The sequence below is a fragment of the Lathamus discolor genome, chromosome 3 (genome assembly GCF_037157495.1).
Source record: "Lathamus discolor isolate bLatDis1 chromosome 3, bLatDis1.hap1, whole genome shotgun sequence".
Taxonomy (NCBI): Eukaryota; Metazoa; Chordata; class Aves; order Psittaciformes; family Psittacidae; genus Lathamus; species Lathamus discolor.
In genome coordinates, this window is record NC_088886.1 from 38,666,039 (window position 1) to 38,679,729 (window position 13,691).

The 13,691-nt window shown below is 43.4% G+C and overlaps 1 protein-coding gene across 3 annotated transcripts in view; it reads left to right on the forward strand.

Moving 5' to 3' along the window:
- Nucleotides 1–13,691, forward strand: part of VEPH1 (ventricular zone expressed PH domain containing 1) — a 98,202-nt gene that overhangs the window by 61,267 nt on the left and 23,244 nt on the right. For all 3 annotated transcript variants that reach the window (XM_065674700.1, XM_065674699.1, XM_065674701.1), the window contains one exon: nt 12,515–12,654. In XM_065674700.1, the coding sequence (XP_065530772.1) occupies nt 12,515–12,654 (140 nt within the window). The remainder of the gene's footprint in view (nt 1–12,514; nt 12,655–13,691) is intronic.

Here is a 13,691-nt window from a genome sequence, read left to right on the forward strand (position 1 = left end):
TTTTGTTGGTCATGCTTTTCTTGGACTTTCAAGTGGTGGCTCACACACAGGTCAACAGACCATTAACGTCAGTTGTAAGAATTTCTATGTAATAAATGGGTCAAATTCTGTTTACTTAAACAGAATTCAAACCCCTGCTTGCATTTCTAATGACGATGATGTCCAGCCTCTGGGCAGACTGTCTGTAAATATGAGGAAAGCTTTATTGCTTGAAAGTGAGACTGGATGGCACCCTCAAAAGGATGCTGTGATGACGCACTGGTGAGAACAGAAGGTGTTTGCATGCCTTTGGGTACATCCGGAATTAGTGTGTACAGCCCATGCCAGATATGGCGTCACTGATACCAAGAACAGTAGGAGTGAAAGCAAAAGGTTGCTGAAGGTTTTCCAAATATGGAGTCACTCCCTTGCAGAAGGACAGAGGACATTCAGTTCAGTTCTCAGTAGCTGGGGGGAAAAAAGCAAGAGAAGAATTATTAAGAGAATTAGATACATCAAATGACATCATTATAGCATTGTCTGCATTAAGTGGAGCCTGAATCTTGAAGAACAAATGAGACTAGTAAGCAGGAGTATGAGGATACTCAGGGGCCTCCATATGAAGAATGGCCTTGGACTCCGCAGTCCAGAAAAGAGACAGCTGACGAAGATTTGCAATATCTTGAAGGACTGAGAAGATTAATTGTGAGTGGTGGCTCACTGTCTATCCTAATACAAGTACTAGAGAGCATGTAATGAAGTTGTCAGGAAGCCAATTCAAAATACACAAAACAGGCACCTCTTAACACATAATTATATACATGTAATTAAATGGAAGAGCTGATTGCTACAGTACATAAGTATGTTCAAAGGGTACCTTTTTTCAAGAGTGGTTAGGTAAATTCAGGGATCAGAGCCATTCAAGAGTTATCAAAATAATATCACCCAACTCTGGAAATGCCGGAACCATGGATGGAGGTACCACGAGGGAAGTTACTGGTGTGTGCTTGTTCTGTTCTTGCACTCCTTACTTAGAGCTCTCTTACTTGCCCTCTGCAAGCTACTACCAGGATAAGGTCCTGGTGGGGCTTTCTGACTCAAATCCGAATTGCTATTTGAACATCCCTTGAAAAGACAAAACTTGAGAAAATTTGTTTTCTTAACCAAGGTATTACAACTCGCAATGTCACAGGCACTCTTGACTCTGAGTGCGGGTAAGGGGGGCAGATCTGATTACCAGGTCCCCTGCATGCCTTTGGTTGCATCCTCGGCTCCGTAACATTGTCTGTGATTTGTAAACTTTCTTTTTTGCTGTTGAGTCAGACATTGCTGTGTAGGTCTTACCCTCACAAAATATTTTTGCTTTACGGGGTGTGTTTTATCAGTCTTCTTGTTGTCTTATAAGTTCATTTGAATTATGCCGTGTGTCAAAATTTATGCATTATTAACTTAAGTGTTAGGTTTTACAGCTGTGAAGGGATTAAGAACTGCAAGGGTGGATCCATGATCTGTCTGTGACAGTCTGAAGATGTCTTCTATACACATTGAGAAATTGACATGGCCTCAGCTCTCTTATCTGACTTAGTATTTACTATTTTTGGCTTCAGGCAGAGAAGAGTTATGCACTGGGTGATGATCCTACAGCAGAAGCAGGGTTAAGGCTGGGCTGTTAGCCAAAATGTCTTTTACTAAGAAAATGTCTAAGTTGAGGGCATTTTGAAGAACAGACAAGCTACAACAGCTTACCAGATGCGTGTGTGTATACGCATACGTGTGTCTCTTGGAACTAGCACTGCAGCCAGAGAGGGGATTTAAACTGAGGCAGAAAGGAGGCATTCCAAACCACAAAAATCCATTTATTTCTGTTTATTTCAGTTTGGGGCTGATGGTTTGGTTCACTTCCTGCTTAGTTTGAACCACTTTGCCCAGATTCCCGTCTCTGCCATACCTTAACAATTTGAGGCATTCTTTTATGTCATGTTCATCACTTTAATCCTCTTAATCCTGTGGATCTTTCCCTCAAAAAAAAATAAAAAAGAAAGCCACCATGTTTGTGAGATGCTTTAGATTTCACAGAGCTAAGCAAACAGTTTTCATCTGCCCATATTTTTCCAGACAGTTTGTGATCTTACGTCTTATCAGTACCTCCAGGGTTTTACAGATAGCAGTGGCTCAGTCTTGTGCAGCTATGATTTCCCGAACACTCCTGAGTTTGGTTATTGCTTTTCAGTATACACTGGGTAGGAGTTCCACTGTTTTGGGGTCCCAGTGGTTAAGAGCAAGAGACTGTGCTCAAGATTCCCACGTGGCATTTGCAGTTTCTCCACTGGCCTCAATAGGTGCTCTCTGAAAAGTCTTTTAGCCTTTCCGCTTTTCTAGGTCTCAATGTACCATTCCAGGGAGATAGGGCTGGCAGTGGTTTGAGGAGGTTGCTTTGAAAGGCTTAGGTGAAAGATGGCATTCCTGTATTACTCATTAGTGGTGTTATGACCTGCCAGAGTTGGCTTCGGGAGTGCCACAACATCCAGCTGGAACCTGAACCCATTCTCAAAAGAGTGTAACCCAATTACCGCTGCATGGGGCAATTTTTAGGTCTTGTGCATGTTGGATGACTTATTCTTGTTTCCCAGATACGCAAGGATGGTGGATAAAATGCATGGGCATGTGTATTCTGCCTCTGGGAGTGGCTGATGTCAGATGGTTCCCAGACACAAGCCTGTACAGCTGCTGGATTTGGTTATAATTTGAGGGCAGGTCCTTGTTTTCCACTCTAGTTCTACTTGCTCTTTGGATAAATGGGATAAACCTGCCACCATTAATGCCTACCGCTCAGAGCACTGAGTGTCAAGCAAGATGCTAGAAAGAAAGCATTTTATAATAACCGCATGTAGAGGATGCTGTGAAGGATTTGCACACCTCCAGCCTGCCTAGCCGCCTTTTTAGAAGGACAGAGCACAGGGAGATCATTCAATCCTTAGGCACTGAAGCCACAATCAAAATGCAATGCCATCCAATGAAAAATAACTATTTTATAGTAGTGAGTCACTCCTGGCTCCTTGGTGTCCTACAGGAGGAAACAAACAGCAAACATTTTGTGGGATTAATAGCATGCTGAAAGAGGAGGTGGCGGCAGGGGAAACAGGTTGCAGTACGCTGGCCCTAGATCTGGTTGTTGTTATGTTTTATGCTGTACTGAGAGATAATCGGTACCATATGACGGTGTAGATGGAAAAGTTCATTGCTCCCCTGCTGTGCTCGCCCCTGCACCGGTCTGATAAATTCCAGCATTCCATAAGCCAAATGTTGATTTGGAACAGATGGACCTCTGGTTCTTCAGTGGGATCACAAAGTCACATAGGTTCAGGCCAGCATTTCCAGAGATCAACTCTGCTGCTGCTCAGCCAAAAGAAAATATTAGTTGGCATTTTATTCTACAGGACTGGTATTTCAAATGCATCCCAAATGTGAGGGAAGGCAGTGAGAATGGAAGTGCTAACTCACAGGATGGCCATTGCGCTCATGGTGATCTGTGTCGTTAGACCATGGAGAAACTCCCAGTGCAACTGGGAGAGTAATAGGAACATGAACACACTCATAACTTGCTTCCCTCACGTATGTGATAATAGGAAATCATGTGTGTTTTACACCTAATCTGGAAACATCAATTTAAACAGGCTGGTCTCCAGATGCGCTTTACCTGGTAGCTGGGAGAATCCTGGTGGGGTGGTGTTATCACCCTTATGGGGGAAAAGCGAAGCCAGAGGACTCTGACTTCTGAGCTTCTGAGTGTGACCAAGATTGACTTAATGGTTCCTCCTGTGTCCCTCCTCCTCACCCCGCTGTGCAGGCAAGGTGAGCCAGGCTGCGGGTGCTGGGCAGAGGCAGCTGAAGGATGCGGCTGGGACAAGGGAGCCAGGCACCAGCAGGACCAGGGTATTTTCTCAGGATCCCACTTTCCTGCGAACACCTTATGGGTTCTTTGCGTGTCTGTCACCAGTAGAGGCAGCAGAAACGTAAATGCACTTTTGATACTGAAGATGGGACAGTGTGGCAGAGATAATTTCCTGTTGTATCTTCCCACATGACGTAGGCTTTTCATTGCCCTGATAGTAAAGGGAAGGAAGCTAAAAGGTTTTATAAAGTTAAGCTGACTTGTACGTTCTCAAATGTAGCCTTTGCCGCTCAGATTTGGACTCTGTATTGAGTGCATTGTGGTGGCTGACCAGAACCCATTACATTTATGCCTTCTCCATGTATTTTTTGGTAACTTACTGGAGGTGCAATCTGTCAGGCTGAGTTATGGCACGCATGCAAAGCTAGTAGTGTTAAAAAAATTTAAACCAGCATTTCCTGAAGTTGGTTGCTTTAAAAATTACCCTTTTCTCCTATAAACATATGTATTGTTTGCACACTTGTTTGTAATCCAAAATGAAGAGATCAGGCAAAGGAAACTGAGGAAGCTGGAAAAGGCTTAAAACTGAAATTTAAAAAGTTGCATCCATTTCTTATTCCCTGCTTTCATGTTTATGGCTGGGTTTGATTCTGTTCAGGAAATTTATGAGCATACTTTTACTCCTATTAACAGATTTTATTTAATAGTAAAGGTTTACCAATGTAAATCAAATAATGCATTAATTGTTCCCAGAACCAGTGGCTCTGGACCTACTTGCCTATGAACCTCCAGTTTTAGCCCAGCATATTAAATTGGAATAAACAACAATTAACAACGCTACTGACATTCTTCTGTGTATATTTTTTGTTCTTTTCCCCAGGCACAACCACTTAGTAGTGAACTTTAAAACTGCAACATATATTCTCTTGTTTCCTGTTGGAAAAACAAGTTGTTGCTGATTCTCTTGCTAGAAGTTTGACACTTGCCAACAGATGCGATGAGAAATGTTTATTGATTGGGGGAGCCTTTCCTGGGACCTTGATCAGTCCTGGCCCTTTGGGGCATTTGGTGACTCCGTCATGTTTTGTGCTTTCCATTTCACACATTCATCATCTTTTAAAATCCCTTTCCTTGTATTAATGGGACTCTCCTTCCAAGCCAAAGCCAAGCTGAGGAAGGAGGAGAACTCGTCATACTTTATGGAGAAGGTGTGCCCAAGTTTCACCAGCCACTGCTGACAGTGATGCAGGAGAGCAGGATGTGGGTGCAGCCAGGTACGATGCCCAGGCAGAAGCTGTGATGAGGAGCTGCTTGAGTGGAGGGGTGCACAGAGCTCTAAAATGTCTTGGCTTAGGTCTGCTCTTAGGTGCTCGTCAATAGGGATGATTGATGGTAATTGGATAAAAGAAGCACTTGTTCCGTCTGTGCAGTGTGTTACACCAGATACTCAGCAGCAGCAGACACTGCTTTGCTGCTAATCAGATGAAGCGGGTATATCTTTTCTCCTTTGCTGAGTTAATTGAGCAGCTGCTTAGTCTAAACAAAACTCTCATCCCATGCCCAGACTTCTCACCTAATAGACTTGGTTTGCATCAGAGCTTGCTGGCCTCTCTCTGAGTAGGGGGTAGATCCAGGCTGCCCACATTTCCACCTGCATGTGGGGTCACAGGCTGAGACCCCAAGTGCTGAGAAATTGGTTTCTCTGATGCCACAAATGGGAGCACTGATGAGGCGTACAAAATGTGCCATAATTCTCTCTGAGAAATTCAAAGTGTGGCCACTCATGGGTGCACAAGAATCTCATTTCTCGTGGCAGTAATATAGTGGCTGCATGTCTATGGCAATGACTGGCGTGCAGACCAGGGTAAAGCGTGCATTTACCCAGGCCTGTCTATGCTAAATAAGTGCCACAATAAAGACATACCTGGTGTTATATTATCTTGTCCCTGAGCTGTCCCCTTCCTCCTCGTGTTATCTTTTGATGTGTTGACATGTGCAAGGGATTTTCCTGCACCAAAAAAACAATAGTATCTATCATCCAGCTCCAGGAGCCAGCACTCCTAAATACTCATAAGACAAAATCTGTCTCATTTTGGGTTGGTTTTTTTCTTGTCTACAGTCAAAGCCTCTATGGGCCTGTGCAGTACGGAAGTGCTATTAGAGTTACAGATCTAGTGGTTGGAATGGTGTTTCCATAACTCCTAATTTAGGTCAGATGGGACAGGTTACTCGGTGAAATAGAAATCAGCATCAACACCCTGCTTCAAATTTGCTTTCCACATTTAGAAGAGGCAATAGGTTTTAAAGTAAAAAGATGGTTCTAGAATCTGTAAATGTGTAGCTTAAATGCGACCAATGTAATAGACTGAATGTCCTCAGGGAAATTAGTTAATTTTTTCCTTCCTCACTCCCTTACATACTTTTGACCAATTATTTTAAAGAGCTGCAGATCCATCTTTGCCATAACTTGGACTTCACTGCTCTAAAGCATATCAAAAGGACCTTTAATCAACATTGGATTACCAACACTCATCGAGATGTGCTGTGTACCGAGGGAGCTGTTGCAGAGCGAGTAGGCTCTGTTGACAGGGCTCTCCTGTGTGTTGTACCTTACTGATAATCTGAAAATTTCTTGAGGCTACATTAATCTTTCCTTACCACATAAAGTCAGGGTGAGTTGTTGCGTGTTTCCACACATGGAATTACACGGAGATTCAGGGAACTACATTGTCTCCACCCTCTTAGGCTGAGACTGGTTTCTTTTCACCTTCAAAGCTTTTTTGCTAACCCAAGCCTGCAAGTGATTTATTTCTGTTCTTCCTAGCAAAAACTGGTGTATGCTCCCCTTTCCTCGCTAAAGCTACAGACCTGATCCCTGCTCACCCATCAGATTTCCCTTTGTCCGTTGCTGTGCATTGCCAAGTGCAAACGCAGTGAGTTGTTTTCCCTAGAAATGACTGCCTTCCAATCTCACAGTGTTAACTGGTCTTGCTATGTTGTATTTTCTGTACTTTAACTCCTCTGAAATCCATTGGAATTACACAAGGTTGATGCTTGTTTCACAGTATCTTATATAACTTGCAATGATGGACTGGAAAAAGTCTGCAATATAGCTCACCTAAAGCTCACCTGATTTATGTACATGTGTTTTAGGAAAGCCCAAAATGTATCTTCTTAAGCTGTGTATTGTACTGATTAATTACATCCGTAATTCATACTTATGTATGAAATAAATTTGTGCAATTCATAAATACTGCAATGATTTTAAAAGCACCTTTTTTCACTCAGAGTATGTCTGAGCACAAGCACACACATGTATGTGTCACATGCATGCTTTGTTCCTAAATGATCATGCCTCACTTCTAACTTACAAGGTATAGTAAAAATTACCTACAGTGATGGACATGTTGAGGTTTAAATAATGGTTCATTGGGATCCTTTAATAGGATATTATAAAAGTGCAATATTATACTAGAAATATCAAAACCCATGATGAATGTTATTACTCTGCTACAGTAGGATATAGTGAATAGACTGAATTGAAATTGCTCCACGAGTGGGGAAACACAAGAGTAATATTGTCATTTCTAGAAACATTCAGTGCTTAGGTTTGGCTTCTTGTGGTACCGGTGTGTTGGTTTGCAGTTGAGTAGAATATAGTGTAACAGTGCTAGATATGTATCTGGGTCTTCTTAATTTTCATCAGAGTAGGTTTATTATTTAAATACCACTTTCTGCTGACCTTGGGATAACTGAGATTAGCTGTTCTATGTTGAAACTCATAATTCATTGCAAACCACTGAAAAACACACGTAGTGAACTTTGGCTTGTTACCAGATATTGCCAAATTCAGCACATCAATGCAGAAATAGCTATGAGTAATCACTCATGCCAGAGGTTTGAAGAGTGTGTGAGTAGGAGGCATTTTTTCAGTTGGTATTGACAAATGAATGCTACTTTTTTCCAGGAACTAACTTTTTGCTCAGCCAGCATGGACTCCAGCCCTTGAAATTGCATTTATTTTGGCATGTATTATCAGCCTCAGGATTCTTCTCAATGTCATCCACAACATCTTGCTAAGCAGTTTGTTAGGGTTTTGTGTGTCTCCATATAACCTTTGCAATTTTTTGTTCTACAGCATTCAGAAACCTCCTTCAGAGTCCCGTTAAACACAGTCCCACCTAGCAGTGGGCATCCTTTCTCTTAACTGCTAACTGGGGGCTGGTATCCTGGGATTCTGCAGCCTTCTGCTCCCAGCTGCACTGACTTCTGTGGAAGATTGCCCAGGTGGGATATAATCAGATTGATGTGGACTTACTGTGGACTCACTGGAGGTTACAAGAAATCTAGCTCTGGACTCTGCTGCCTTGCACAGTTGCTAAGTGCACTCTAATTTTGCCTGCAGCCTTTAAACGTCTCCCATGTTTCTTGTCAATTCATACATTTGTAACTGAAAAAATAACTGCCATCCTGACTGAAGAGGAAGGCATTGACTGCCAGCTCCTTTTTGCAGTGGCAGTATGTGGTTTATAGTCTCTTTTAGCTAAGAGTGATCTCCCATAATGAACCATTAGACTTTTCACACACAGGAACCAAGACCAAGCCTCTGCTTCTGGTGGAGTGTACTGAAGTTAAAGTTTTGTTATCATCTATGATGCATAAAACAGGGGTCTTTAGTTTGGACCATGCTGTTGGAAGAGCATTCTGCCAGCAGCCTCCTTGGAGCATCATAGAATCATGGAAGGGTTTGGGTTGGAAGGGACCTTAAAGAACATCCAGTTCCAACCCTCTTGCCAGGAGCATGAATGCCTTCCACTAGACCAGGTTGCTCAAATCCCCATCCAATCTGGCCTTAAATACTTCCAGGGATGGGGCAGCCACAGCTTCTCTGTGTCTCACTACCATCATAGCAAATAATTCCTTCCTAATATTTAATCTAAATCTCCCCTCTTTCAATTGTCTCAGTTTAGCAGCATTTGCATCTTTGTTGGCTTAGCTAAGCCCTGGCTTTCTACTGCTGAAAGCAAATGGTCATACACCCCCTTCTGTATCCCACTGTAGATCTCAGAGTATGTTTGCGCTTAGTTGATTGACGTGATCCAAACAGCACTTCTACAGTTCCACAGGATTTAGTCAATGTGCACAATTAATGTTGTTTTCTTCAAAGAGCGGCCTACAAATGCCCAATGCTTGCCATCAAGCCACCACTTTGTGTGGATCCTTTCCTCCTTCAAGGCAACATTCTCCTGTAATATATTGATTTTTTCAGGCCTTCACAGGAGGAAAGAATGCCATATTTCCTAACACCACTGAGGCTGCCTCTCTTTATGGTGTGTTTGGTGAAGCCAAGAGCAGCGACCCCACTTCAGCTCCTCTTTCCGTTGCTGTTTTACAGGAAAAGAATCATCTTCAAAGTAGCCTTCTGCTAAATGTGCTCTCTAGAGGCACATATACTGATGGATTTTCTTTTTGGCTCACCCATGGGCTAGGGGAGCTAGGACTGTTGTAGGTCCTTCCTCCTGTCTCTTTGGTGGGGAGTGATTCCGGTGATGCTTATAGTCCTGTTCATCTCATCATTTTGACTTGGTTCATGAACTCCCTCTCTGGGAAGAAAGCTTACTGCCTGATCTGACCCTCTGACCTCCTAGTGCCTGTGGCTTTTCTTCTGCTTTCACTATTGCTCCTTCTGCCCCCACTTTGGCTTTTGCACCTGCCTGTGATTAAAGATTAATGAACATTCCATTAGTTTCCAGATAATTCAAGTTTCATCTGCTGTAATGTTGCTGGGCTCCTCTGAGGAAGGAGTGCTGCTGTTATCCCTTGCTTTATGGTTGCTACAATCTGGTTTGGTTCTTGTGCTCATTTCCAAATATTATGCATTGCTTTGGCTTGTGTGTGTTTCCCCACAGCACATGTAGTGACTCTACTGGTTTTTGCTAACTCTAATCTTCCTGTGCCTCTACATCTCAGAGCCCTTCTGTGCCTCAGTGGAGTCTGAGTGAGCTCTGCAGCCCCAGCTTAGTACTGGTGCCCTCCTTTACTCTGCAATTTCAAACAGCTTTGTCAAAGGATATCAGAGTGGTTTCCACTTGCCAGCTTCTGAAGTTTTTTCTCCCACCTGAACAACCATCTGGATTCTCTATAGCACCTTTGACAGCTTCTAACATCCCAGTTTTGAGTTTTCTGCATTTTCAGAGACAATCTGATCCATTGATACTTTCATTCTAGGGACCTAGACTTTCGTGCCTCTGGTAAACTCACTCCTCATACACTGTGGTTTATGTGAAACACTGAATATATTACATTTCTCTCCTATGCTTTCATGTCCTGATAGATGAAAAATGTTAAAACCAACAAGTACTTCAAGATGGTCTGTTGCTGGACAGAAAGACCTTCTGATATCTGTCTTCCTTGTTCTTGGCTTTCATTGTCAGTAGATTCAGAAGGTCATGCTATTTAAACTGTCTCCTCCTAGCCATGTTCTCTAAAAAGTTACAACTAGTTTTTCTCTGTTAGGATATTTTCTTACAGCATTTTATTCCTACACCTTCACCACACAGGGGCTCACCAGGATACAATGAGACTCTGAGTAATGCTGCCTGCGCAGCTGGCCCGTGTCAGCCTTCTCAACTGGTGATTCATTCTGTGGATGCTGCACGGTGAGATGTGGCTGTCCAATGCCACAGGAGCCTGCACCGTGCTCTGTTCTCTTTGAAAACACTTCAGCTCTGGTTCTGTAGGTGCTGGCAGGCTAGGGCCCCAGGAGAGGTGAGCAACAGCGGCTTGGTGCATAAATCTAGTGGGCTCATCAGCCACTGCATGGCTGCTCATCTGTCTGTCTATCATTCCTGCCTTTAGCTGGGAAACTGGGTTAGCTGGTGTGTCAGGTTGTACCTCTCCCCTTCCGAATTCAACTCTCCAGCTGGGTAAACAGGGCACAGCTCTCTCCTGTGTTTGCATCATGGTCATGATCTAAGGATCTCTGTCTCTTGTTTTCCATGCCTTTCACCTTGGATAGCTATTTATTCCTGTTTAAAGGGGCTATAAAATACCACCACTATTTGAAGTTAATAAAAAAGTCTGAATAGGTTATCCCTAACATGCTGTTATCATTCTGAGTAGTCATCCAAAGACAGAAAATGAGGGTTCAAGGTCAATATTCTGCAAAAGCGGAACTGTGCATCTCAAGGGCTTCATTTCCAGTTAAAACCAGCATGGGAAGTTCAGAGCCAGGTAACATTATGTGACATTATAGCTCTGTACTGAGCAGCTGATCCCAAATGGCACCTTCAGATTGCATGTAACCACTGCGGGATTTTTATCAAGAGGTGACATGATCACAGGTGGCATAAATGGTCAGTATTTAACAGAGTGGTGAGAACTGGAGACGCTCTGCCTGTCTGTAGTGCCCCAGAGCTGGGACTGTAAGCCAGACTGCACTTTCGGTGAAAAACCTCTGTGTTGAGTGGGTGAAACTGAGTTGTGGTTGTGAACAGACATTCAAAGGTGATTACCCACCTTTCCCGGTGTGTAACTCTGCATGCATCTGCAGCCTCCTGTCCGGTTGGACCTCAGCTCCGTGCCTTTTCTTCTCCATATGTTTTCTCCTGCAAAGTCTGTGGCTGGGCTGGCACTGTGGCCAGTGGGCTCTGGCAGTTGCTGCCCTTGCACTGGCTTGCTGACTTGAGTGTGTCACGTTGTGCCTTGCAGCATGGCAGCAGCAATGATTCCTGTGCCTCGTGGGTTTTGCCTCTCAGAATAGCTGCAAAAGCTGCTGCTCCCTGGCTTAGTGTGTAAAAATTTGGTATGACCAGCAGACGTGTAGTACACATGCTTGATAAGAAGTGGGAGTTGTAGGACCTGGACCCCTTAGAAACCAGGCTGTAGGCAGAGCATCTCTGCATGGGCAGGTTCAGGTGGAGCTGAGCTCTGGAGCTACACGTCCTGGGTGGATGGGGAGAGGGCGGCAGCTGGGAGTCCTCGCAGTGCTGGGCAGGGGCTGGCAACTCGGCTCCCTGAGGTGACACACAGCGTGAATACTCACTGATGCTCTTCTTTGAAGTGGTGGTATTTTTGGTGATTAACGTGTAAGATGGCCTGCACAGAGAACATGCAACATGCACAATAGTGTTGTAAATTGACTTATGCACCTTTTGGCTCTGCGGAATCCACTGCAAATGGGAAGTACTGTAGCTTTTACCAGCGGCTGAATGAGCCCATTCCTAGCTAGGAGATGCACTCCTCCATCCCTACAGACACCGGATTTTAGCTGCACAAAGTCTCAGCTAGGATCCCACAGATGTCAGGCTCCCCTCTGGTTGTTTTGCAATAAGGAACAGTTCTGTCAGATCTTTCTGTTTTGGTAAGATAAATATTGGTATCAAATGCAGAAGATAGCAATAAGAAGGTAAACAGCCTGACTGTGCACTGTGTTGCACCTTTTGCATTTGAAGGTAAATGATGACTATGTAAGATTTAAAGCACAGGAGACCAAATTTCCCTAGTATTGTTCTGAAGGCTGCAGGAGTTGACCCAGACTTAGATACCCCCTTAGTGGAAATGCATGCCCTTGCACTGGTAATGGACAGTTAGGTTTTTGTCTTTTATGTAGTTAATCTTAATATTCTGTATATTTATTTCTAGATACTGTTAGAAGCTGTGTAGCAAAGCTGTTCTTCAGCTGTCCCCTGAAGGGCCATTACTGCCTGTACAGTAAATCCAGTTTTATCCTCATCAGCCAGCAACCTTCACTGTGGATCCATATCATGTTCCTCTTCCAGCAGGTGTGTGCAATACAAGTTCATGGCATCCCTACATTATTCACGTTGCACTTGGAAAGAATGTTTTAACACTTTATCTTGTTAAATACACTTCTAACCCACTGTGTTTTGTGACCCCTGTGAGTAGGTTGAAATGATTTTGCATTTTATAAGTTTTTATATTTCTATTAAATACAATAAATTCGAACGGTCTGGTGAGATTACAAAGCCTGGGGATAAAAAAGCGGGACTAAACCCTACTGCCCTCATTCAGGCAAAACTTCCAGTAAGTCCCAGGTGCCTTGCAAATGAACAGGAACATTGCAGTACATTTGCAGGGGAACAGAGTCGACCCTGAGGCTGCAGGCAGAGGTTTGAGGTGCAGCACCCACCGGGATATTTTTACTGCAGACATTTTGACTGAGCAGGATTTGCAAATCTGATTATTGCTATTCCCCTACCAACCCTACAGCTACTTCCCCATTTTAATACTGTTTCCAAATCCAGCCCAGTATTAGGACCTATGAGGACTTTCTTAATAGATTACAAATAGTATGACATTGTAAGAGAAATCACTACATTCACACTGCAAGATTAAGCAGGTGGGGTTTGTGTTAAAATAGTAAGCTTCAGTTTCCCAACCTATGTAGAGCTGTTTGCTGCAGTTCATAGAATCAACCAACCCTAAAGCAACCTTAGAAATACAAGGGATTTATCTGAAATTTAAAACATTCACAGCGAGTTATGCTGTTATTTTAACTGCTTGAATCGCTCTTCCTTGTGTTAGTCCCTAAATACGTACCAAAAAAAAGGATTTTAAAAAATGCAGGTCAATGGGAGTATTTGGGTGTTTCAGTACAAGAAGTGGTTTCTCTGGATCTGGAGGAGCCTGAGTAAGCTGTTTATGGGAATGGGGGCTTTGCTATAGAGGAGGAATGGGGATGGTCAGGAGCCAAGCTGAGAGGTGGCTGGGGAAGGACAGGGCAGTGATAGAGCACAGCAAAGGAAGCAAAGAAAATAAAGGAGGTGAATTACTCTGCAAATGAAAACCTGAAGAAAGA